This window comes from Anolis carolinensis, chromosome 5 (assembly GCF_035594765.1).
Source record: "Anolis carolinensis isolate JA03-04 chromosome 5, rAnoCar3.1.pri, whole genome shotgun sequence".
NCBI lineage: Eukaryota > Metazoa > Chordata > Lepidosauria > Squamata > Dactyloidae > Anolis > Anolis carolinensis.
In genome coordinates this window covers 160552095-160578903 of record NC_085845.1, presented here as the reverse complement: position 1 = coordinate 160578903, position 26809 = coordinate 160552095, and the positions used below count along the sequence as shown (strand labels likewise).

The 26809-nt window shown below is 38.4% G+C and overlaps 1 protein-coding gene across 3 annotated transcripts in view; it reads left to right on the top strand.

Moving 5' to 3' along the window:
* Positions 1–25694, top strand: part of rassf9 (Ras association domain family member 9) — a 47305-nt gene extending 21611 nt beyond the window's left edge. For all 3 annotated transcript variants that reach the window (XM_008110899.3, XM_062982757.1, XM_008110900.3), the window contains exon 2: positions 20776–25694. In XM_008110899.3, the coding sequence (XP_008109106.1) occupies positions 20776–22042 (1267 nt within the window). In that variant the 3' untranslated portion in view covers positions 22043–25694. The remainder of the gene's footprint in view (positions 1–20775) is intronic.
* Positions 25695–26809: the final 1115 nt, after the last annotated feature.

Here is a 26809-nt window from a genome sequence, read left to right as displayed (position 1 = left end):
TGATTTTGGGTAATGATTTGGTTTGCAAGATTCTAAGCTTAGGCTCCAATTAAAAAACCTGTTCATTATAAGGAGGTCTGTTTCACCTTTTTTGAAACATGTACCCTTTTCCCATGTGTTCAAATGCTTAAGAAAAACTTTCCTAAATGTTCTTATTGCATGAATGTATTGTGAAATTTCAGAAGATGTAACAGTGAACACTGTTATGCTCAAAGTTCATGTTTTATGTTGTTTCATTGTAGTTACATTCTTGCATTGTAGGAACTTTGCGCATAATTGCATTGTTAACCTAATTGTCACTGTGTTTTAAATTACTTCTGTTTACCTCACTTAATGTCAGCAAAATGTGAACTTCTGACCACTGAAACTATACCCTCCTACTGCCCCTATTTGACAGGGACAATACCAATTAACTTTTTGTGGTTCTACTTTTTCATCTGATTTTAAAACATCCCAGTTTCTCTTGCCTTGTCCCACATCCCACTTTTGTCCTAAGCCTACTCTAGTTGCTGGAAATGAAGTTAAAAGGTATAAAAGTGATTTGCACCCAGCTAGAGAAAAAGATGGAAGAATCTTATCCTTTTCTGTAGACTCAGTCAAATATAAACTGCTGTATGTTCTTCCAGCCTGTGTATTTTTATTAATATCTTTTGCAATTTTGACCATACAGTGATGTTGCTTGGAAACGTGTGTGATGCATTTCCTCTACAAGATATCAAACAGTGTTTGAAAATCTAATTTTAATTTATTGTGATAGCTCTTTCAAAATTCATTTCCATTAATTGCTGGCACATACTTCCAGAACAGGTGAAATCACTCTTCACCAGACATCTAGAGCATGGCTTCGTAAACATTTCCATTTGGGACTCCTTTTGGACCAATAATTTTTTACATAACCCGGGCTATATAGTTATATAAAGTAGGTACAAAAACCAAACATTAACTGATAACAAATCAGCATTTGCACAGCTTGCTAAATAGGCCGATTTTCCATTTTTATGAAGCACCTCTGAAGAATTTTCTGCAGAGTCCACTGTAAACACTGCACAATAAATTCATGCAAATTAACCAGTAGGTGACATTAAAAAAACTTAAAGTGTTGCCAGTTTTTAGAGGACCCCAACATTGAGCTAAGGGGGCATCATTTGGGGTCAAGGCCCATGGTTAAAGTGCCCTTCTACATATGCTGTAAAACCCAGAAGTAACCTGTTTGAAAGGAGTGTGTGGCTAAATGATGTTTAGCCAAAGTGTGGTAGGGATTGGGTTAAGAGCTTAAAAGCATGTGTTTAAAAGGTGCGCTTAAAACCTGGTTCCACCTGAAAAAAGCACACTTTTCATGACTATAACTGTGCAGTCATGCAAACACATGTTTTCCTTCCCTTCCCCATGTGTGGACTACTCCAGTGCATGTACGTTTTTAAAAAGCCCAAAACAGCTGATCAGCTGATTGGGCTGTCAAATGGACACACAGGTGATTCAAAGGAAGCACAAATGGAGAGCAATTAGAAATGTCTGAAACTTTATTTTACACTTTACGATCTTAAACAGAAGTTGAATTAAGAATTGGAAGAAGAGAAAAATCTTACAGAAGTTTTTAAGAATTCGTTCCATCATGCATTGGACCTCATTTGAACACATGCAAATCTGCTTGTGTTTATATTAAGATATTCAGATGTGCACATATATGGTCCAGAGCATAACGGAGGGAATTTTTTTTTAAACTTCCTCCAGATGTCCCCCCCCCCCCGGTCTGCCCTCCATCTGCTACAGAGGAAGGCTGTGAGGACAGCTGGGGGCCATATTCTAGGACTGACAGATCTGTGTGTGGGACTTGCTGTCAGGTCCTGGGAATTTTTTGTCTTAGATTTAAAACATGGATTTTGACGTTTTCTGGAACGTGCCCTAAAAAACAATGATATATAGTAAAGGTAAAGGTTTCCCCCTGACGTTAAGTCCAGTCATGTCTGACTCTGGGAATTGGTGCTCATCTCCATTTCTAAGCCGAAGAGCCGGCATTGTCCGTAGACACCTCCAAGGTCATGTGGCCGGCATGACTGCATGGAGCACCGTTACCTTCCCGCCAGAGCGGTACCTGTTGATCTACTCACATTGGCATGTTTTCGAACTGCTAGTTTGGCAGAAGCTGGAGCTAACAGCGGCCGTTCACGCCGCTCCCGGGGTTTGAACCTGGGACCTTTCGGTCTGCAAGTTCAGCAGCTCAGTGCTTTAACACACTTCGCCACCGGGCAATAATTGGGCAATAAAGGATGAAAATATGTAGTCCTCAGATCATTGCCGTTTGACTAAGGTAATTGACTAAAATACTTACTCAGATATTTGTTTAATGTATTAAATAAACATGTGAGGAGATTAGTTCTGTTGCCATCAAACTCCTCATTCGATAGAGATTTTAAAACTCTCATTGTTACTGTTTCGCTCTGATACTCCTGTTCCCCTGCTCCAAGGTTATATCTTCACATTTTATTCATTTGGATTTAGAGGCTTTTCTAAGTTGACCAGAGTTTTTCTTCTTAAATGTGTACTTTTGTGTGTTGTTCCTCAATAACTTTTATTCTTTTGTTTTTTATCTGACCACCAACTTTTGTTTCTAGTTGTCTTATGTGATATCTTGAAGAGTACAATCTCGGCAGTTTTCCATGTGTCATTGATTAATCTGCTCCTTTGGTTCATCTGCTCCTTTGCTCTTCACACAGAAGATGACTTTTTTATTTTAACCTTTTAGGCACTGGTCTTTCTGCAGGATTGTCATGATTTGAAATCTACAAGTTTGGAATTCTGGAAAAATGAAGCCCTGGTTGTATGGAGAGTTTCTACAGCGGCTTTTAAAATATACCAGTTGCTTTTTACACACAAAAAGTTATGAGAAAATATTACTGTTCAGTAAACTGAAAAATAGCCAATATATCTGAGAATCAATTTTATTTCACCCTGCTATTCAAGTTAATGTTTCTCTCCTATTGCTAACACCACAAGCATCAGACTTCCACACTTTGAAAAATCTGTGTGTTTCTTTGCTCAGATGTTTCAATTTGTTTTACTGAATATTCTCCAGCTACAATATACAATGCTGTTCAGCATAAAGATGAGAACTTCATTGCTTTAAGTGTGGAATTTTCCATTCACCAGTTACTTGGAAGGTAATACTAGAATGTGCATATTGACCAAACAAAGCTTTTATAATGTTTATAAAAGGAAGGACTCTGCTTTCCTGTTGCTATGTTAATAGTCTAACATTCAGAGCTATTAGTATTATTGCTGAATATGCAGTAAGTGGAGCCTCCAGTGTGTTAAAGCGTTGAGCTGCTGAACTTGCAGACCGAAAGGTCCCAGGTTCAAATCTGGGGAGCGGAGTGAACACCTGCTGTTAGCTCCAGTTTCTGCCAACCTAGCAGTTCGAAAACATGCAAATGTAAGTAGATCGATAGGTACCACTCCGGCGGGAAGGTAATGGCGTTCCATGCAGTCATGCCGGCCACATGACCTTGGAGGTGTCTATGAACAACGCCGGCTCTTCGGCTTAAAAATGGAGATGAGCACCAACCCCCAGAGTCGGTCATGACTGGACTTAACGTCAGGGGAAATCTTTACCTTTTTTTATGCCACAAGTAAAATGTGAAATTTTCATGCTGAGGGTGGCCTGTAAATGAATGTATACAGTGATGTAGACTCCTGTTCCAATAATTGCTTCAAATCAACTTTATTCTTCTGTGAACAAAGTTCATGAAGTATTGAATGTTTGCCATTGTATGTTGGAATCCACCCTGAGTTCCCTTGGGGAGATAGGGCAAATACAAGTAAAGTTTTATTATAGTTTTATTAACTATAAATAGCTGTGGCGCAGCTGGTTATTAACAGCTGTGGCGCAGCTGGTTAGTAACCAGCTGCAATAAATCACTACTGACTGAGAGATCATGAGTTCAAAGCCAGCCTGCATCAGATTGAGCGCCCGACCATTAAAATAGCCCAGCTTGTTGTTGACCTAAGCAACCTGAAAGATGGTTGCATCTATCAAGTAGGAAATTTAGGTACCAGTTATGTGGGGAGGCTAATTTAACTAATTTACAACACCATAAAAATCATCCAGCAGCGTGCGGAAAGGAATGAGGAAGTAATCCATCAAGGACTCGGTGTCACAGTGGATGATGAAGCAGCAGCTCCCCCTGTGGCCAGAATCGAGCATACCCTCATGAAGCAGGAAGCTGAAAAATGTTAAATTTTCTCTGTGTCTCTGTTTATAAGTCATGTGCCATTGAATGTTTGCCATGTATATGTACATTGTGATCCTCCCTGAGTACCCATTGGGTGAGAAGGGTGGAATATAAATACTGTAAATAAATAAATAAAAATAAAAAGTAAGTTCTGGGACTCTTGGTTGATCCCTATCCCCCCCCAAAGCAGCTTAACACACGGTATTACAGTAAAACCCCGCTCATTCGATCCCCGCTCGTCTGAGCCTCCGTGCAATCCGAGCAGGTGAATGGGGAGGGCCGCAAAGGCGTGCGTGTTGCTAGGTAGATAGCAAGAACCTAGCAACATGCATGGGGCGCTCGCCCCTTGGGAGGTGGCCCCTGCGTGTTGCTAGGTAGATAGCAAGCTACCTAGCAACACGCAGGGGGCACCTCCCAAGGGGCGAGCGCCCCGTGTGTGTTGCTAGGTAGCTTGCTATCTACCTAGCAACACACACGTCCGACTCCTTCACCACGCTGGGCGCCAGTGTTGCCGGCCCCGGCGTGACAAAGGAGCCGAGGCACTGGGTGAACGAGGAGGGCTTTTGCGACCTTCCCCGTTCACCCACCCGCGGAACGAAGGGGCTCTCCCTCCCTTTGGCGGAGGCTTGGAGCCAGGGAAGCGGGAGTCGCTTCCCTGGCTCCAGGTCTCCGCCAAAGGGAGGGAGAGCCCCTTTGTTCCACGGGTGCTTCCTTCAAGCACCCGCGGAACGAAGGAGCTTTCTTCCTTTGGCAAAGGCTTGGAGCCAGGGAAGTGGAAGTTGCTTCCCTGGCTCCAGGCCTCCGCCAGAGGGAGGGAGAGCCCCTTCGTTCTGTGGATGCACCCAACCACGGAGAGGCCTCCCCCGCGGTTGGGACGAGGGCTGGATCGGGAGGTGCTTGCAGCGCCTCCCGATCCAGCCTTCGTCCCCACGGAGAGGTCTCCCCGCGGTTGGGACGAGGGCTGGATCGGGAGGTGCTTGCAGCGCCTCCCAATCCAGCCTGCGTCCCAACGGAGAGGAAGCCTGGTAATCCGAGTTATCCGGTTGACCGAGTTGAGGTCCGCCCTACTGGGACTACCGGGGTTCTACTGTATTTGTAAAGCTGCAACAGGTCTGATGTGATCCAAAGGCTTGATTATAGTTTACTCTCACATGCAGAAAACTTTTCTCTTTTTGATGATATCATCCAGTTGGAAGGAAAGCTAATTGATTCATATGTGTTTTGTTCAAAATTTGCACTTTTATCATTCTGACTGGTGAAATGTCAGTTTTCATGTCTTATACTTAACTGGTACATGCTGAAGTTATGGGAACATTTTAAAAGTTGAACGGGAATTAAGTAATGAACACCAATTTTGGGAAAGGCGTCTCTTTATCATTCTCTCTGTTATTCAAGAGAAGACAAAGCAGATGGATTTACAAAATGGTGGTGATGATGTTGGTGATGAAAATGTTGATAGGAATATGAGTGCTTCTTTGGGCACATCTACATTGACACTATAATGTAGTTTGGAACCAGTTTGGGAGGAACTGGTTTCACTGCATGGGTTATTAGTGTAACGGATCTGGAATGGTTTGATATCAGGAAGGGTTACATTAACCATGAAACTTGTCCTCAGAGCACTCTGTAGTCCCTTTCCCCTTTATTTCTGGGAAAGATGCATACCAGTACTTCAAAGGCATGGGAGGGGAGAAAAGGGGAAAGTGTCAATTAGCAACTGAGGCAATCAATTACCCTTCCAAATGGGTCAGTTAGCCCCTTGCTAGCCAGCCATGGTTTAAGGGCCTTTTTGGCAGCTCCCTTGCCCCTTTGGTGTATTAAAGTACTTAATTTGGACTTTCCTGCATTTTTCTTTGATGAGCTGTATACCCTTTATTTCTTACTGCATCATGCATTGGCAGTATGAATTTTGTGTCTGCCATAGTTTTGAATCAATTTGGAGGTGCAAATGGCCAGTGTAGATGAGCCCTTTGTTCCAGACAGTATCTGCTGACAATATATTATTTTCTATTTATCCTTTAGCCTGTTTTCCCTTAATCTCCCCAACAGTCCAGCTTCCTATGTATGCTCTGTTTCCTTAACAGTTTCCCTCCTTACCGTAAAATGTTGGTACTTCTAAAAGCTTGTTTTTTCTTCTCTCAATCCTTCTGATACCTCTATCTCTTGCATACTTGGTTCTCTTTTGGCTGAATTTCATAAACAGAGGAAATGTAAGGGAAGGTATTTGGACAAAGGTCACAAAGTATGACCTGTCCATGGTAAACCAGGGTCAATTATAATATGTGTCTCATTGCAACATATTCAGAAGTATGAAGCTGCCCGCAAAGGAAGGGTTTGTAAAAACAAGAAACCAGTGACAGGATGAACAACATAATTTTTCCGTGTCTTCTACTCTGAACCTTGATATATCATATACCAATAAGTCACAAAATTGTCAAGTAGACTTCCTTTTTTTCCTACAAACTAATTTAGTTGGAAATACCGGTTCAGTTAGTTTACACAGTAGCAGTTTAAAAGACCATTGGGTCAATTTCAAGCTAAATTATGCACAAGCCTATCCATTTTCTTTCTTCACTTTTGATACAAGACATTCCTACACAATCTAATTGATTAAAGGGTGACTGGAGGGCAGCCAAATTTTACTAGGATGGATATGAGGCTGGAGCTCATACAGGTGCATTTATGCATACTGCTTTCTTTGTTACCTTGTTTGCTACACTGGGGGGAAATGAGAATAATTCAATTACTTAAAAAATAGGGAAAGAAAAATCATATTGTAATAAAGGACTTGTTTAGAAAGGAGCGAAACACTTTCAGAACTTTCAATTTCTTTAGCACATTATGCATCTGAACATTATCTTGAAATATCCTAAGTTTCCATTCTCCCTCCTCCCTTTGTACTCTTCTCCTGCCCCTCCCTCAGATCAGTTGCTATCTAGACGGAGGCAATGGTTCGGAGATGGATTTTCAACAATTTTCATATAACCCCATTTATCATATTTCAGAACCATAGTCAAAGTGCTAAAATACTTTAGCAATATGAAACTAATTAAGCTTTTAAAATAATTTTGCTTTAGTACCGACATTCTCTTTCTTTGTTTGATATCTTTTGAATCTGTGTTATGGAAATAAAGCTATGCTTTGGCAGTGACAGCCATCCTAGCTATTTTATAATAATGCAAATAGACTGCCCAGGTGATATGTTTCATTTTGGAAAATTCAAGATTAATTTAAATTTGTATGAAAGGTAGAGATTTGTTTATTTATTTATTTCCGGTATTTATATACTGCCCGCTTCAACCCCAAAGGGGACTCAGGGTGGTTCACAGTTTTGGCAACAATTCACTGCCCTCGATAAAAACAGTATAAAACATCAAAATTGACCCTCTCCTGATAAAACATTAAACATTATTAAACACATCACATAAAATAAAAAATCGGTCCTGGGTCATTGTACTTTCAACTTTCACTTTCACTTTAAATATTCCTATGATGGGCCAAACGTCCATCATAGATGAAGAGTCTTGGATAATGGTGGGAATTCCCAGGAAATTCTTCAGTAGGAAAGAAAGATAAGCCACTAATATTCAAAATAAATTCAGCTTGTACAGGAACAAAAACTGGGACTTTCAGATTTTTCTCATTTGGAAGGGCTCAGAAGCATAATTTCTGTTCTCCCAAATGAGGTTATACCAAATGATGTAATTGTATAGAGTTTTGGAGATGCAGCTGAATGTGCAGCCAGTAGTAGCTCTCATGTTTCTTTTATTGTACTAATTGACTCTGCCCTCCATTACCTGTGCTACTGTTTCATGTTTCTTTGTCTACATTCAAATCTTAACCTTTCACTTTGATTCTGCTTTCCTCTTGCTGATGCTAACTTTCCCCTTTCTTAGTCATTACAGACAGTCTCCAAATTACGAACAAGATATGTTCTGTAAGTTTGTTCTTAAGTTGAATTTGTAAGTTGAAACAGGTGCATTTTTAAAATGTAACAAGACACCATACACACACACACACACACACATGCACACACACATACATATATAAGCAAGCTTTGGATAGCATACGGAAGGGTTAACACCCCTGTGGTGTTTGTTTTTCTATCTGTGCCCCTGTTCAGAAGATTTCACCTCACTTTCTCTTTCTGTAATAATTGGATTTTGAGAAAAAATAGGCTTGTTTTGTAAAAACAAGTGAAAATAAAGCTTAAGTGGAGACATCTTTTCCCCATGATAACTTTCAGGGGTGAATTTCTTTCCAAGAGGTAGATTTCTTTCACTTCCTGTTTTTTCACCCCTGTCTCAACTATGAGCCATTTATAAGTCAGATGTTTGTAACTTGGGGACTGCCTGCATTTCCTGAATGTTCAGGAAGTTACTTTAAAGAAATACTTATTTACCGTTATAGTTCCAAGGCCTCAAGCAGTAGAAAGGTAGAACAGATTGAAGGCCCTTCCACACTATACTTGCATTATTTTAATGCAAGCAGAAATGTATTAAAATAACCTGCTTCTGCTCATGTTCTAGTCCCTACTCACAACCCAAATCTGAGCTTTTCTTGCAGGGGTGACTACATGCTATCTCAATTGAAATTGGGATAGCACGAAGCCACCATGAAGCCTTGAGTTTTCCCTCTAAAACGTACTGAAAAGGGTCCCTGGCAGCCACGGAGTCTCTCCTTGCATTGTCCTGATGGAGGAAATGATGCCTGAGGAGACAGGAGAAGTGAGAAGGAAAATCCCCCCCCCCCCCCCGCCGGTGATCTCATCCCACATCATTTCTACATCAGGAGGATGTGAGGAGATGCTCCATGTCTGCCTTTTCTGTAAATTTTGAGTGGGAAAATTTGGGGCTTGGGGGGAAGTGGTGGCCCCCCTCTTGCACCTTTGGCTATGTTGATTGACCCCCGAGAAACGTGTAACATGTCCCTAGAATCAATCTACACAGGCCCAATACCTCATTAGAACTGAATCTTTCATTAAGATCAGGATCTGTTGAGGTATTTAATTAATGCAGAGTAAACCAGGGAAACCCGTTTACTCAGCATTAGTTCGCTTTTACCAGAAGCATTGTTTGGCTGCCTCCTGTAAAAGTGAGACAGGTCTCGAATTAAAGGCATGTCTCGATCGAACCTGAGTCTCCCTTATCCAATAATTTGAAATACTCCGAAGTTCAAACCTTTTTGTGACCGGTCACACACTTTAAGGAAAGGGGACCAGTCACACGTTCAGTGGTCACTGAGTTTTTCCTCAAAAAGGATTGACAAGGAAAGGAAAAGGGGGATTCTGTTTATACAATACCCCTATAAAAAGCAAGAATTAGGTTGCACCCAGGCTGTCTATTTCCATGAAGATAAATGCAGGGAACTCCCACCCAAATCCCAAGACTCCATAAATGAGAGAAGCCTGCCCCCCCCCCCCTCTCATTTTCTAGCATAGGCTTCTTCTCCACCCTTGGCTCCCTGGACCTAAAGAGGAAGTTCCAGAGACCCACCCCTCACCAAATGGGTGCCAAAGGGTACAACAAGCTCATATATTCTCCCTGCCCACTCCCCCTACCCATCTGCCAGTTACAGCCTGTTTACAAGCACCACCCTTAGACAATTGTCAAACTCCCACTTCTGAAAGGGAACGCTGTATGGAGTAATCTTTTGATCTCTGTTTGGGAAAGGACACATAACAATTAATTTGATTTGCCATTGTTGTTGGACAACATTCCAATGCCTCCATTTGAGTTACTCTATTTGTTTCACAGCTTATATGGTAAAGATTGCTTTTCAGGAATAAAAGGGTTAAACTACTGTTTCTTAGTTTCATCTTTCTTTTTTCCTTGGAGTTTTTAGATATCTATTGTTCTTCTGTTGTGAACTGTCTGTATATAGATGTGTGCAGCTAGACCTTCCTTTTCTGATTCAAATTATTGCTGACTTAAGGATCTAGCGACCATATATTTGTTGCCCTCTGACTTTTGGGCATTATTGTAGTATCTCTCCCCGGGCAAAGTAGGTTATCTCCTATCTCCAGAAATATTCATAGAAAATAGTTATATTTAACAGTAGTATTCTCGATGGTTATATTTGACCTATACTCTTTTTTTCTCATTATTTTAAGAATATTCTAAAATCTAATTTTAGAAATCTATTTTTTAAAAATTTCTTTCATTTTTATTAACTCTATTAGCTACCTTTTGACTATTGTTTTTAAATCTGGTATACAGCAGAAATCTAAAGCATGGGGTTATTATTCATAATCCTTGAAACACATGTTTTAAAATGTCCAGACTGATAAAGAAAATAAAATGTAAGGGCGTCTTCATCTACTGTCTGAATCTTAGGAATATCTAATATCCCTCGTTGTGCAATCCCTCAAGAACTACTTCATGAACCACCGCTTTTTTCTTTCACTACTGTCTTAGAGGAAAGACAATGTGCATTTTGCTTGGCTGGATATTCCTAGACAGAAGCATACATTTGTTTTCCTTAGCAAAAGCTAGAGCCCTTATCCACTTGCAAGCCCTAACTAGAATACAGCCACAGTCACTTCCTGAGGACTTCATCAACACTTTACATAATGACTCTAGTCTAGCTGGGACTAGTTTTTGGATTTAGGCCTTCCTATTTACTCTCTTATTACAATACTCAAGCTATGAATTGGTATGAAATAGGTCTTAACTATATTTAGATTAAACAGGTTCTCTTTTTGGTTATAATACCCACACTATGCTGAATTTTTCTCTTGGGAATTTTGTTCCAGAAGAAAATATTTGAAGACTGCCACTTAGCTGGATTTAGTTTAACAAATTGATATTTTTCTGTTTTTAGCTATGGTCTTTATCTAGGCTATAAGCAAAATATTACACCATATGTCAGTTTGTTGCAAAAATAAGAAAATTCCACATTAATTGCATTTTCAAGCTTCTTGACTACACTCTGATGTTGCTTAGCCACATATGTCCTAGTTTTCCTCTGTGAAATGTTGGAGGATTGGAATTACAATGGCAAGATATGTGGTAATGCTAACCCACATGTATTTTATGACTTCGCGTTTCCTAACGCCCTACTTATGATTAAATATGTGATTTCTTAGCAAGTGCTTATTTGCATCCTATTTGTCAAGAAGATTCATTGAGAGCAAACTGTTTCAGTCATGTTCATTTGTTTGAAACATTACCATCCATGCCTAGACACACATTTGGAAGTGTGTTCAAAATGGTAAGATTTGTTTCTGCAATGCTGAATCAGGATGAAAGAATACACATCATCCCTTTACTACTAATTGTTGTGCTTGTGTGATGTCTTCAGAATGGGTTTTGTTGAGCTACTGCATTTTGCTGTGCAAGACATATTGAAATTTCAATGAGCAAACATGCCAGATTCCTGCAGTGGCTGCCCAGGTAGCAAACCTAAAGTGGAACATATTTCATCAGAGGTCAGTGCTTTGTTCCAACTTGTTCTTTTTATGTGGGCTATTTATTCAAGCTTTAATCCAAATCTTACCGTAAAGCATTTGGAAACTGTATCTTGTGTACTCAAGTGATGGAAGCTTAATTCAGTTATGTGTTACCGTATTCTTTTTTTCGTTGCGTTTTCTATATAATGTTTCAGCAGACCACAGCAAAGGCTATTTCCTGTCAGACAATAACTTATCATACATTTAATTATTTTTGAGTGTAAGCTGAAGATAAATGAATGTTCACACAATTTGAGACCAATTTAAATATTGTGGCTTTATGCATTCTGAGTGCTGAACTTCATGTCTGATTTGAAATTCTTTACAGGTTAGTCAAACCATACAAAGGGCTGGGTGTGTTACTTGGTTGTACATTTTAGGTAGCAGGAGAAGATGTTCAGGACATGAAAACCCTGCATCTTTACCATAAGGCATCCAGAGGGTCTGGCAAGTTTGCCATGTCCTCCTCTGCCATGCAGGAGAATGAAAGCAGAAAGTAAGTGGATGTACAGTAAATATGAATTTGCTTTTCTCCCATTAAATTTCTTAGGTTGCCTGTTTTACTTCCCGCATAAAACTGGGTTTAAAGATAGAACAATTACTAGCATGCTTAGGTTTAACCATTCTGCAAGCATGGAGCTTGATGAGTTTTGTGTTTCAAAGGAAACAGAGTCACAGCTTGAACTGTTCTGCCTTAGGTTCTTTAATAAATCCATATTTATTTTACTCTTTGAAGTGTACAAAAAAGGGGGAAATTCCAAAAAGCAAAGCAGACTTGATTATGCCTTTGATTTGTGTAGGCAACAAGAGTGAAATCATGTTAGAAACTTTGCTTTAACCTGTAGTTAGTGCATTGTCAGGAAAAAGATTCCTGAATCCCATCTGAAAGTTGTATCTTCTGCTCTTATGGTTATATCCTTTAATTCTATATCTGTTCGGTTTGCATGAGGTTACTCAGCAATTATGGAACAAGAATGATTATGTTTAATCCTGCTCCCCTCTCTTATGATTTCACATGTTCCAGAACTGAGGATATTCAAATGTACACTCGGATACAGAATAATTTCTCTTTCTGTAGCAATATAGTGTGGTTGTCTGCTCAAGTATAATCTAGGCAAGAACACTTTACCAAGATATGGATGTGCACTTTATTCTGGCAACCTCAAAGTTGGATTTCTACAATGTGCTGCACACTGAACTACCTATACTAAGTTCAGAAATTCCATCTAGTTCAAAATATGGCAGCCAGATTGGTTGCAGGTATATCTAAGTGAGCATGTTACACCTCTAGTAGAATCACTCCACTGGTTGCCAATTACTATCTGGGCAAAGTGTTTGTATGACCTTTAAAACTCTACATGGCTTGGGTGCAGATTACCTATGGAATCACCTTCTCCTGTACAATCCGCTCCAGACACCAAGGTCCTCTGGCGGACATATACTCTAACCAGGCAGAACATGAGTGACAAATGTCACGCAGAGTATCTTCATTGGCTGCCCCAAGTCTGTGAAATGATCTGCTAAATTTCCTTGAATTTGAACCACTGACCTTTCGGTCAGCTAGTTCAGCAGCTCAGCTGTTTAACACGCTGCACCACCAGGGCTTCCCCCCCCACAACGCTCTCTCTCTCTCTCTCTCTCTCTCTCTCTCTCTCTCTCTCTCTCTCTCTCTCTCTCTCTATATATATATATATATATATATATATATATATATATATATATATATGCACACACACACACATACATACATACATATATACAGCTGAAGGTACACTTAAAATGTAACTGTTCTGGCTCACAAACAAATTCAACTAAGAACAAATTTACAGAACCTATCTTCTTCGTAACTTGGGGACTGCCTGTATATTCTTTATTCAATTTAGTAAGTTATTCAATTTATATTCTGTCTTCTCCCTGCCAGCAGGACAGAAGGTAGCTAAAAATATAATACATGAAAAAATGCAATATCTATCTTTCTATGACTTGTGAGTTGCCAAACCCTATCTGAACAAAAGTCTCCTTGCCATCCATAGAAATCATCAAGCAAACCAACTTGGCCTCTTTCAGGGGAAATACCAGAGCTGAAAGCAGCAACTCAGAAACGTCTTCTGCCATCCCCATTGGATAAAATTCAAAAAGTTAAAGAAAGACCTCCCAGGATGATTTCAGTGCCTTGACAGGCTTGTACAGGAGAATATGGTTGTGTATATTAAGCTTGGATATAAGTAGATCACAATCTGTCCTCTAATCATAATGGGAAGCAACCTATTTCTTAATGTATGTTTTAATATATATCACCAAGCAACTCCTTGATCTTCGTCATCATTATTATATAAACTTGATTATTTGGCGAATGGAACAAAAATGTTGATGTATTTAAATTGTTACTGACAAGCAGAAGCCAAGCTCAGAGCATCTTTGTTGCATATTGTGGGGATTAGCTATAATTAAAGAATTATGATGTAATTTGCCTGAAAGGACCATATGATATTAGACCTTATTGACTTAATCTTCTGAACTGTGAGATGACAAAGAACAGATGCTTTAGATTTTACATTTGCATGGAACTTCTTGATAATTTTGGAATTAATATCTTGCATTAGTAAAGTAAAGCAAGCCAAATGGCATCCTGACTGTTGTTGGTTGGATCTAATAGGAACACTACTAAATCTTGTTGTGCTGTTTCACCATGCAGAAGCTCTTCAGTCCTTGTTTATATAGACCAGGGATCTCTTCACAAGGGACATTTCTGCCCCATTTTGCCACTTTTATGTGCCACTTGGACAGGTCATGTTGTTCACCAGCACACAACACATGGCAGGCCCCTGCCCACATTCCTTCCAAAATGGGTGGATGGAGTTACCTTCACTTTCCTCCCCCTTTTGCTGTGTGATAGTAGAAAGGGTGGTGGGGCAGTGTGTGTTGCCGTCCTTTCTGCCATCTGATGGTGGGAGTGAAAGAGTGCCAATTCACCCTGTCCCATCACCACCGTGTGATGAAGGGAGGAGGGAGGGCATGGGCACTCCAAGCCACCCTACATGGCTTCCCTTTAGTGGTGCAATGGCATGACCCATGTGAAGAGGTACTAAATCTATGTGAGAATGGGAAGGAGGGTTGTTCTCTGGGAGATTCTGCCCACCCTCCACCATGCATCTGTTCTGTTTCGCCATGTCTTGGCAAACCTTATTGCAAAATATGGAAGGGTAGGCATTTTTAAACTGTTCAGTGTTTTATTTTACGCTTGAAAAAAACTGACACGGCACATGGAAAGTTCAATCCTTATTTGAAAGGAGAATCATACTTCTAGAATTTCAGAGCCACACTTTTCCTTTAAAACAAGGTACAGTAGAGTCTCATTTATCCAACACTCGCTTATCCAACATTCTGGATTATCCAATGCATTTTTGTAGTCAATGTTTTCAATACATCGTGATATTTTGGTGCTAAATTTGTAAATACAGTAATTACTACATAGCATTACTGCGTATTGAACTACTTTTCTGTCAAATTTGTTGTATAACATGATGTTTTGGTGCTTAGTTTGTAAAATCATAACCTAATTTGATGTTTAATAGGCTTTTCCTTAATCCCTCCTTATTATCCAACATATTCGCTTATCCAACATTCTGCCGGCCCGTTTATATTGGATAAGTGAGGCTCTACTGTACATGCCTTCTTTCAGGTAAAAAAGATAAGTAGTTCAAAGTAATTCTACAATAGATATTTTGATGTGTTTTGCATGGGCAGAAGTGATGCAGAATGGATTCTGAAAGCAAAATTGAAGCTGCCAGCCTATGTTCTATGACGTTGTACATATTTTATGCTTTATTGACTCTTTTCCCATACAAAATAACAACAGCTGTTGTTTGTATTAGGCCCTCCAACCTTTAGATATTAGTCTTTGCCTATTCAAGGATACATTTGAATCTCCTGGTTGTAGGAAACCAATATACATCTCTCTTGATCTATTGCTTTTTGCTTGTTTCCCACTAAAGTATCAGCTAGCTTTTGGCGTTGGATCCTGTGAAAATTCTCTTGAAACCCTATTTTCTGTGTTCTTGATTAATGCTGATGAAATACAGAATCACATTTATATGGTGGTGGATATTGACGTTAATGTAGTGGTCTCATAGCATAGCAGGGTTGTAAAATTTTCAGGTTGTTGTTCTTCTATTCCTTCAAGTTGTTTCCAATTTAGGATAACTCTTTGTTGAAATTATCCCAGAGTTTTCTTGGCAAGATTTAGTTAGACGTGGTTGACTTTGAATCCCGAAATTGGGAATTTCAACCATGTTCTCCAGTCATAATCCAATGCTCAAAACCATTACATCTTGTAAAATAAACTGGGAAATTATGTGGACATGATTAGCCATCTAGTTTTATATTAGAATTGGAGCCAAGTGAGTGAATTGCCTTCTTCTTTCCAAATTTTCATTTTAAAATTAATTATTGTTAAGAACCTTTAGGGCATGGGATGAAACCCATTCTGGAAAACAGTTCAAGAAATGGAAAACTGCCAAGTTTTAAAAGTACAAGGTGTCTTCCTTCCCCTTCTCAGTTGCTGTTCATGGATTTCTAACTTGCCTACTGGCTTCAGTTTAAATGTACTTCATTATATTACACATTTGTAGACTTTATATCTTTTCCTTATCCTGACCAATCCTTCCATTTTTTCTTGTTTTCTCATTAATTTCTGAAAATATCCATCCTCAAATCCAAATTTAACTACATGTCTGAATAATGTTTTAGATGTATTTTATTTATAAATGCATAATGGGTTTGCACCAAGCATGTGTATTGGAAATATATGAAAAGTGTGAAATGTGGGTAATTAGCACATAGAGTAGATCAGACCAATTTATTTCAAATAGACAAGATCTTACCATTCAGTTAGCCCTTGCAGTGCTTTATATGTTCCTGTACTGTTTTCTGTTCTTACATTGGTTTATCTCTAAGATGATTAGCTGTTGCTTTCAGTACTTTTTTGTACCTTTGCATATGATTGTTTTGTAGTGAAAATTGCATTTTATTTGCAGGAAACATAATTGAAAACCATACTTCTGCAGACACATATACACACAAACACATCTGTTTCCTTCATATAAAATGTTGTTTTCTTCATTTAAAATGTCACATTTGTTTTGCAAAGAATATCTTCCAAACTGAACATTTTCATTATTCTAGGATTCTTTCTGTTAGGATTTCTCATCACCTGAGAAACATATTTTCAATTTTTTTAGGGTTGTTACATCCTAAACTTTGTGTTCAGTGATTCATTATTATAGCTCTATAGAATTCATATACTAGTCTTGTGGATTTCAGGATATTATCTTTTTTATAAAATAATATAAGGGTCATATACAAATGTATTGCCTCATATAAGAAACAGCCTTAATGTAAGTTTCTATTGGAAAAACAAACACTTTCTATTGTTGAGTTCAGCATGACTATGAAGTTTTCCAGTAGATGTTTTTAAGATTTTCTCATTTGATGCCGTTATCCTTCAACAGTGTTGTTTCTGAACAGTTCCTTGCAGTTTGCTTCTCTGTTGTTTTTTCATTTGTGGTTTGTGAAGCCATCACTAATCCCTATTGTGATGAAGTTCACAGTTGTCAGTGGTCATAAAAAACAGGGTTTTTTTGGGGGTTTTTTTGCATTTTCACCAAGAACTGTTGACGTACCTTCAGCTGCTCCATTCTCTTGCAACATAGGTTCTATTCTTTAATGCTGCGATTTAAAGCAAATACACTTTTCAGAATTTGTTTACATTTATTACAGTCCTCTGTGGCAATCCTCTATTTATATATGGGTTTAATTTTTAGCTCTCAATCTTTCCACGAGGGATAAAATTTCTATGGCATCTTTCACTTTGTAAACATATCAAAAGAGGCCAAATATTTATTTTGTATCCCGTGACGTAGTCAGAAGAAATGTGGTTTGACCTGATGTTGCTGCTACTGGCTCCTTTTTCCATGTTATAAATCTTGAACTTATATTCTATATTTAAAATCTTATATAGACCTATACTCTTTCAGGATGAGGGTTAGCATCATGATTGATTCAGAAATCAAACCATTATTGTTTGTAGTCTTTAGACTATACTGTGTAGAAACCATGTGAATGAATTGTGTATACTTATATGTTAACAGTTGGCAGCAAACTTCTGGTAAAGCTTGGAAAATGCAATCGTGTTCATACATACGCAACTAAAAAAGAAGTGAAATTGTTCCTTCTTAAGCTGATTTTGCACTCAGAATGAATTAAATTGACTCATCGATCCATTTAAAATACCGTATTTGAGACTAGATAATGTTATAAATATGGCGGGGTGGTTGGAAGAAAAAAAAGGTTCAAAATATGCATTAATTATGGTGGTGGTGGTGGCATCTGCAAACTGGCACGAGGCATGATAGAGTGAACCTACACATTAGAGAATAAATTCAGCAAAGGCTTGAAATAGATTAATACATCCCTAAACCAACAATATGTAATGGTCAAAAGCATTCCTCTTACTGACAAATCCTAGAATCATAGAAACATATGAGTTGGGGGAGCTCCCAAGGTTGATCCAGTCCAATTTACTTCATGAAGAAATACACAATCAGAACTCTCCTGATAGATGGCTATCCAGCCTCTTTTAAAAAAAAACCCAAACAAACGAAAAAACGAGACTCTGAAACAGCGTATTCCACCGCTGTACACCTCTAATACTCAGAAAGTTAAAGCTAGACTACAACTTACATAACTATGTCTAAAACAATTATCCTAACTTATGCAAACCTCAACACATACTAAACATATAACAAGAACTAATCTATGAGCCTGAGTCATTGCCTATTGATTTTTTGCTTCTTCTTTTCTACTAATATAAACTATCACTATATATCCACCCTTCTACTTTTAATAACACCCTTCTATAGCAGAAAAACAATAGTTTTAGAAATCCTGATATCTAACATCGTGACAGGAATGTTGAATTTTTTTGGGTAAAACGTCCAAAATATATATGGAAATATATGGGAAACTTTCCTCTATGGAATGCAGACTTCTTTTTATCACTTTACATGCCATTCATAACTTATATAGATATTCTTTAGATCTGGTCCTAACAAACAGTGATGACCTAGTTAATAAGTGAAAGTGACAGACTATTTAGGTGGAAGTGAACAGGTTCTCCTGGTTTGTTATACATCAGAAAGGGAAGCCAAATGTAGTCAGACACACATTCAGTACCAGGCATCCTCAAACTGTAGTTCTTCAGCTGTTTGGGTCTCCAACTCCCATACGCCGTAATCAGCTTGTTCAATGGTCACGAATTCTAGGAGTTGGAGGCAGTTTGAAGATGCTGATTTCAGTTGATATAGAGAAAAACAGTGTGGTCCCATGATCAGGAATATTAAAATAGATTCTACAAGGAACAGGTTAGAAAGCCGAGTATGTTTGAAAAAGTTAAGTGGTGACATGATAGCTATTTTAAATATTTGAAAGAATGTCATATTAAGGAGGGAGCAGGCTTGTTTTCTGCTGCTGTATTGTCTATGACAGAGAAATAGATTTAAATTGTAGGGAAAGAGTTTTCACCTAAATATTATGTAAATCTTCCTGATGGTAAGCACTGTTTGACAATGAAATTTGTTGCCTCAGGATATAGCGGAGTCTCCTTCTCTGGAGGTTTTTAAACAGGCTGGACGGCCATTTGATGGGAATGCTTTGATTGTGTTTTCTCACATGGCAGAGGATGGACTATGGTCTTTGTGGTCTCTTCCAATTCTATTATTTTCTTCTGCAAATATTTCTGGCTGTTTTTCCTCCTGGGTTTTCAAATCTGAATTTTAAAAAGATGTTTGAAAAGGTGCAATCATAACACATCCTCCCCAGTCCCCAAAGGTTTCCTCTCTAATGAAAACCTTTGTTACAAATAATACAGAGCAATCAGGACAGACTCGAACAATTGAGATTTTGAGAGAACTTTGCAGTATTGATATTGAAGTGCAAATGGAATGGAGTGAAATGGAATAGGAGGAGTTTACCCTAGGTAGCACAGAATAACATGACATTTGTGACTGTGCAGAATAGGTAGGAGGAGAGTTGCAAGTATATATTGAAGTATGTTTGAGTTCCCATTATTTGAATTCCCATTGCGATGGCTGAGTGGATAGTACAAAGAAAATTTCAGTAGCCCTTTTAATTTCTAAACTTTTGTGTCAAGATGACATTTTATAGTCTAACAACTGTGTGTAGTTGGAGAGGGAGATGAAGGGAAGGAAATTAATTTCCACCAAAAGTTTTGCAGCCTTTCATAGAGACTTAGATGGAAACCATGAGGTACTATGTCGCAATTTTTGAGGTATTTTGATTGAGGTTCAAATATTAGCATGTAAAATTGGAAAGAAAATATTGTGGTGTGAAATGTTCCAATACAAAGGACCACTAACCATGTCATCTCCCTGGATATTCCATTGCATTTGTCCTGCTCATTTATTTTGTCTATTGTCCTTTTTGGACCCTTTGAGCACCTTTGCAGAACATTTCTGCTGTATGTTGATTGTGCTCTTCTGGCTATATGAGGATCTGCAGTTCATGAATAGTTTAAAGTAAGAGATAACAACAAAGTAGCATACAACAAAATAAGTATTTCCAGGTGTCTTGTACTTTCATAAACACATGAGTCAGCTGAACTCTTGGTTTAACCAAGGGCAGTTCCAAATTTTATGGAGGAACCGAGTTTACTGTGAGAAAAATAGTCACCACCATACCAGGAAACATGGAAAGTGTGAACACAAAGAATACTCAGTGTGAACACCTATATATATATATATATATATATATATATATATATATATATATATATATTTGAGGGCTATTACATAGCCCTCTCTCCTAAGCATGCACGCACGCACAGAGAAATGTAAAGACATGGCACACATGGCATGAATATTATGAAAACTGTAGCAAGAATATATATTTAACTCATGTTTTATATGTAGGAAATACGAGTACCAACACAGCCCTTAACTATCAGAGAAACAGTATTGTGTTCAATGTCAGTATTGTGTTCAATTATTGTGTGTAATATTTGTTTCCCTTTAATTGCAGGTCACCTGAAAAAGTGATGGGCTCCAGCGAGCGAGAAATAGTAGTTTGGGTTTGCCAGGATGAGAAAATTGTCAGTGGGCTGACCAAGCGCACAACTTGCCTTCAAGTAATTGAAGCTTTGCTTGAAGAACATCAAGCTACCTTTGCAGAAAAGAAGTTTCTCTTTGGTCAGCCCAAGGATTACTGTATTGTAGAAAAATGGAGAGGGTCCGAACGGGTCCTTCCGCCTCTCACCAAAATGCTGAGACTTTGGAAAGCCTGGGGGGAAGAGCAGCCGAATTTGCAATTTGTCTTCGTCAAGGCCGATGCTTTCTCCCCATTCCCATTGTGGAAGACAGCTGAAGCTAAGATAGTACCAAACCTAGAAAGACAATTGGACCTCAGCCCAGCCAATTACATGAAGATGTTGCCAGTGGACAAGCAAAAGAGAATTGTTAGGAAAACCTTTCGAAAGCTGGCTAAACTGAAACAGGAAGGAGTTCTGCAAGAGAGGGACAACATAGAAACCCTGATTCATTTGATTCTCTCTCAAGATCATACCATTCACCAACAAATCAGCCGCATGAAGGAACTCGATTTAGAAATTGAACAGTGTGAAGCCAAGTGTCACCTAAATCGGCTTGAAAGCGATGGGGAAAATTATGTTCAGGACTCTTACCTAATGGCCACTCCTAGTGATGTAGAACATCAAAGGAACATGTCCTGCACCCATCCACAGATGCAGGAAAGCCCATGCAAAGGTGAGGGTATTTTACAAGTGGAGGAAGGGCTAAAACACCACAAGCTGTTGATTGAAAAGCTTTCTGCAGAAATTGAGAAAGAGGTTAAAGAATTTGAAAAAATTGGAAACACGTGGACAGAGGAGGCCTGTAATAATGACATGGAGAATCATGATGCTGGCAGTGTCAAGAATGAACTGGAAAAAAGTATGAAAGACGCTTTAAGGATCCATTCACAAATGAATTACATCCAGCAGGAACTAAAGTACAGGGACTTGATGTTTCAAAAGAAGGAAAGAGAGTATGAACAACTTGTGGACGAACTTAATGTTTTCCATGTTAAAGATAAAACTGAATGCAGGTACTCACCCAGTGAGGAACAAGCAAAGGACAATGAAATGGCCACCAAGAGTTTTACAGGAACAGACCTTCTTCACAAAGTGACTAATTTAGACATAAATGATACAGACTCTGACACTGGGATCAGTTCTACTCATAGTCAGGATTCAGAAACGGCAATCGGAGACATGTTGTTGCTGTCCACATAGCTATAGACTTTCTTTTCCTGAAAACATATCAATTCCCTGGAGAGATATGGTTATGTATGTAGATAAAGTGATATCTCTTTGTGGGCCATATTGTCAGAGTATGAGCTTCCAAGATAGAAAACATGTATACTAGAACTCTGAAACAGAGGTGATGCAATAATATACCCGTATTTACTAGAGTCTAATGTGCCTTCTAATCTAATGCTCAGCTAAATTTTCAAAACCCTGAAACCCAAAAAAGTATTTATTGTATTAAGCAAATCTAATACATACCCTAATTTGGGGAAGATAATTTAGTCAAAAAGTAGAGCATTAGATTCAAGTAAATACTGTAGTTATGTTGGTATATTAATAGCTTATTTAGATCAGAGGTGGGTATTGTGCAGGCCTTCAACTGTTGTTCACATGAAACTCACAATTCCTCACTACTGACTATGACAGATAGGGCTACTATTATAGTTTAAGTTGAACAATTTCTGGAGGGTCGCTGCATGACCATTCCTGGTGTAGATGTAGAGCATTTGAAATGCATTTGATAAACAAAACACTAGCCAGACCATGGTGGTCATGAAATAGAAATTCCCTATATAAAATCATCTCCCAAAGTATTTTGTAGTAGTACCAGTTCTCTCAGCAGTATTGCTCCTCCTCCTTTTATAAACTATTCCATTGCCAGTGCAGTGGATGTTAATAGATAAGGGCATGACAACCTTTCTTACTCCATAATCTGAAAGTTCAGTGTGGAGAACAAAAAGTAGCAATGTGGATAACAAAAAATTGAGGACATTTTGTTACACATTTTATAACCAGTTCATTGTGAATATTTATGATGCATATTTAACTATCACATTAGTGCAAAACAGTGATTGTGACTAGGACTAGCAGTAGGAGCAGGATGGAAGAATCTTTCCCCTTTTAAAACAATCAGCGACTTCCTATGTAACTCGGAGATACAAAACAATTCTGAAACATTGCAACACTTCTGAGAAACAGTGCCACTTTCTGAACTCTTTTTGCCAGAACTCTAATTGAATTATTTGCTTCTATAAAATTGAATTTTATTTCTCTGTAATGGCCCTTCCAAACAGACCCAAAACGTAGGACCTGTCTTGCTTTTACCTGAGGAGTCCAAACGACGCCTCAGGTAAAACTGAACGAATGCAGGGAAAACTGTGGTCTCCCAGTTTGCTCCACATTAATTAAACACCTGGAAAGATTCGGAACTTAACCTAAGGTCCGAATCTTTCGAAGTGTGGGCCCTGTGGGGATTGACTCCCGGAACCTCATTCTGTGATCCCAGGGATCAATCTCCACAGCCTTGTTCTGTGATCCCAGGGGTCAATCTCCACAGCCATCTAGAAGGAGTGGGAGGGCAGCCACCCACTCCCCAGCCCCCCATTCCGCCCCCCAAAAACTTATCCCACGGTCTGCAGGCAATGCAGGCCCCTCTATACAGTCCTCCTGACACTTGAAAATGAGGGATTTCCATCCTCTCCAATTCCTGATGTGTCATTTTCAAGCATCAGGAGTATTCTCGTGAGGGGCTTGCATTGCTGCCAGGTCCCCTTGGGTAAGTGTGTGTGTGGGGGGGGGAGAGAATGGGGGGCTGTGGGATGGCATTTAACCACCCCTGAGGGAAACACCAGAGTTGTGAGAGGGGGTGGGGAGTGAAACCCAGGAGGTTCTTCCTGGGGTTTAGGTAAGTGTAGAAGGGCCATAAGTGTGATACACATTTTGCAGAAGAGCAACATTTTCTCAGTTTTTGAGTGCATGGAAAATTGGACTTTATTTTACAGTGCCATGAGAATGGATGACAATCTGATGGTGTCACTTTTTGTAAAGTTTCTATGTATACATAATAATAACTAAACAAGAACAGTTGAATTAACTCCTGAATGTTTCTGATTGGCCTGTCAGATTGGAAGACACAGCCCATCAAGCCATAGGCATGTGGTTATGAAACATGGTTGCCCTATTTGGATAACACAGAGAGGCTGCTTTTAGAAAACAAATAAATGGCAGCATTTAAGACTTCATAAAGAGAAGTATAGTTTTTGCTTTTGAGATTTCTTCTTCCTTACCATATGATTTGGTATTTTTTTCTCTCCCGTGTTAAATTGACTGCCATGTTTTTTAAACAAAAAACTTTAAATATGACATGGAAATACTTTTTCCTGAATTTTTAAAGCTACTTTTATAATAAAATAATAATAATAAAACTTTATTTATATTCTGCCCTGTCTCCCCAGAGGGACTCAGGGCGGATTATATGTTATAAAGAGATTTTTCCATACAGATGTTTCTATCGACTGCTGCATTTAAAAAAATGTGGCTGCATCATTTGACATATTGAATGCTTTTCTAATTACTGAGCTCTCTAACCTACTGGTTCCTAGTGGAAACCTGAATGAATAGCGGACAAGCTATCATAGATGTGTAATAATTTATTAATACTTTTGAACATATTTTTATACTTTGTCTGATATGTGGTATAATTGTCAAATCTCTCATGTTAAAAAATAGGCTATCATTATTTAGTTGTTTGAAGTATCCCCATGGTTCACATATTATTTTAAAAGATCATTTTCAGGTGTTCAGTACTATACAAATTGCAAATTGGTAGTACCTCTGAAGTATCATTGAGATGTGAATGAGAATTAAATTAGAGAATAAATTTGTGGATTTCTTAGGTTGAATAAATTTCAGGTGCACATTAGGCCTGATTTCTCCCTCTGCAATTGTTACGGTTAATGCTTTCTTAATCACAATGATGTAGAATGCAAGCTGTGGGGCATTTCTCCAGTTTGTGCCCTATTGAAACAAATCAGCCCTATTGAAACAAAGTGCTCATCCATTGTTCTCATTCATTTTAATAAGAAAGTGAGTTCTACTGAATTTAAAACCCTTCTTCGGTTTTCAGACTTGGCATGTAACTTGATCATGCTGAATTGCATTAGTCTTAGTAGTAGCTAACACACAGTATTGTACTCTTAATATAAGACATTAAGTGAAAGTAAATTCTATCGAAATCTGACCACATAATCTTCTTTGCCAACAAGTCAAGCATATGTCGCATGATCCATATGCACATGGAAGTTTCAAAGTTTTGAGTTAAGAAAATAACTTTTATGAATGAGATGAAGGAAAGGTTTGAGAGTTCATTATTTTCACATGTGTGGTACTGCTCACAGAGTAGAGAAATACTTTCAGCTATTATGATTTGGCAAGTTTGCAGAAGTAAGTAGAGACATGGTTACCATTCCACCTAAGGCTAGTTGCTTAAGACCCATTGAAATCTCAGATCTAGCTGTGACTAACTTGCCCAGTTTTATTTCATTAGTAATTAAGTACAAGTAATATAAATTGGTTTGGGGCCAAAGGCTGCAACTTGTTCATTAATATTAATTGTGGTTGTCTGTGTTCTGTTGTAACATGTACACAATCATTCATTAACTTTATCACGATGTATCCCCATACTAAGATGTTTAAATTAGACAGTTTATGATCATTGACGTATCATCCAATAACGCTTTATTACCTGGACTACTGCCTCAAAATTGAATTCATTTTAAGTTGCATCAAAATGTACATGATCAGTAACTCAAGTTGTGCTGTACACAATTTTCAAAATAAAGTGAATTTGCACAAATAAGGTTATGGTTTGGTTACTTTATGATATTAAGTCAATATGCCACAAAATGATGCAGAACCACATATTCCTGCCCAATAGTACCAGCCAGTCAATCTGTTCCTCTGTTTGGGAAACCACATTTCATTTCCCATTCCCCAGTTTTCCAGAAACAGACAATTCATGACTCTTGGACATGTTCTGTCTTCCTTGTTTCTACTGACCAACATCTTGCTTTAGTAAAGCATAGCTCTGTATTAAAGTACCAAATAATCTAGAACCAGTTGCTCTATACTTTCCATTTGTCTTAATTGGTGCAGATGAGATGGAGGACTTGCTTGCAAGTTAATATCTACATGACAATAAAGGAAGTGATATTCAGAAAACTAAGTAATTTAGAGGATTTTCTGCAAAATCCACAAAATATAAATCTCCCTTGCCTTTCCCAGATCCTCAGGAGGAAGCATCAGAGAACCTGTACTGTCTATAATACAGATTCTATATAACAAAATGTAACTAAAACATTTAAAACAGCACCATCATTAATATGAATGGGCTATTGATGGCCTAAGATGTGTAAAAGACTTTAACTGCTCTTATGACAAATGCATAAACCTGAGGAGGTTTGGTAAATTCAATAAATTATAAATATATGTCTGTTGATTTTAGTTAGGAATGCTAAGAATGTGAACATCTTTACTATCAAAATAAACAGATCAGCCAAAAATTAATCATGTCCATGTGCATTTTTAATGTCTAACCTTTTGAGAAACAGTAGCATGGGCTTTTCTTGATTTTTTTTTCCAGGGATGAACTTTGCCATTTTATTCATATTGCCTTTTTTTCAAATCCTGTTTACTTACCATCCATTAGTGCCCAGAGATTTCTTAACAGAATTATCAACAGTGAAAATAGCATGTGATTTCATTTCTTTCCCCATAATTAACTTCCTTTTGTTGAAGCACAAGACAAACTGGTTATTTAACTTCAATTGTAAATACTGTTTTATTAGCAAGAATTTGACTAAGGAAGAGCACTGAGTCACCAAAAGGTATAAAAGAGAATCTGATCAACACACCTGCATAATAAATGGGGCACAGGCGGGGGAAAAGGATGAACTTTAAATCAGAAAAGAGTAA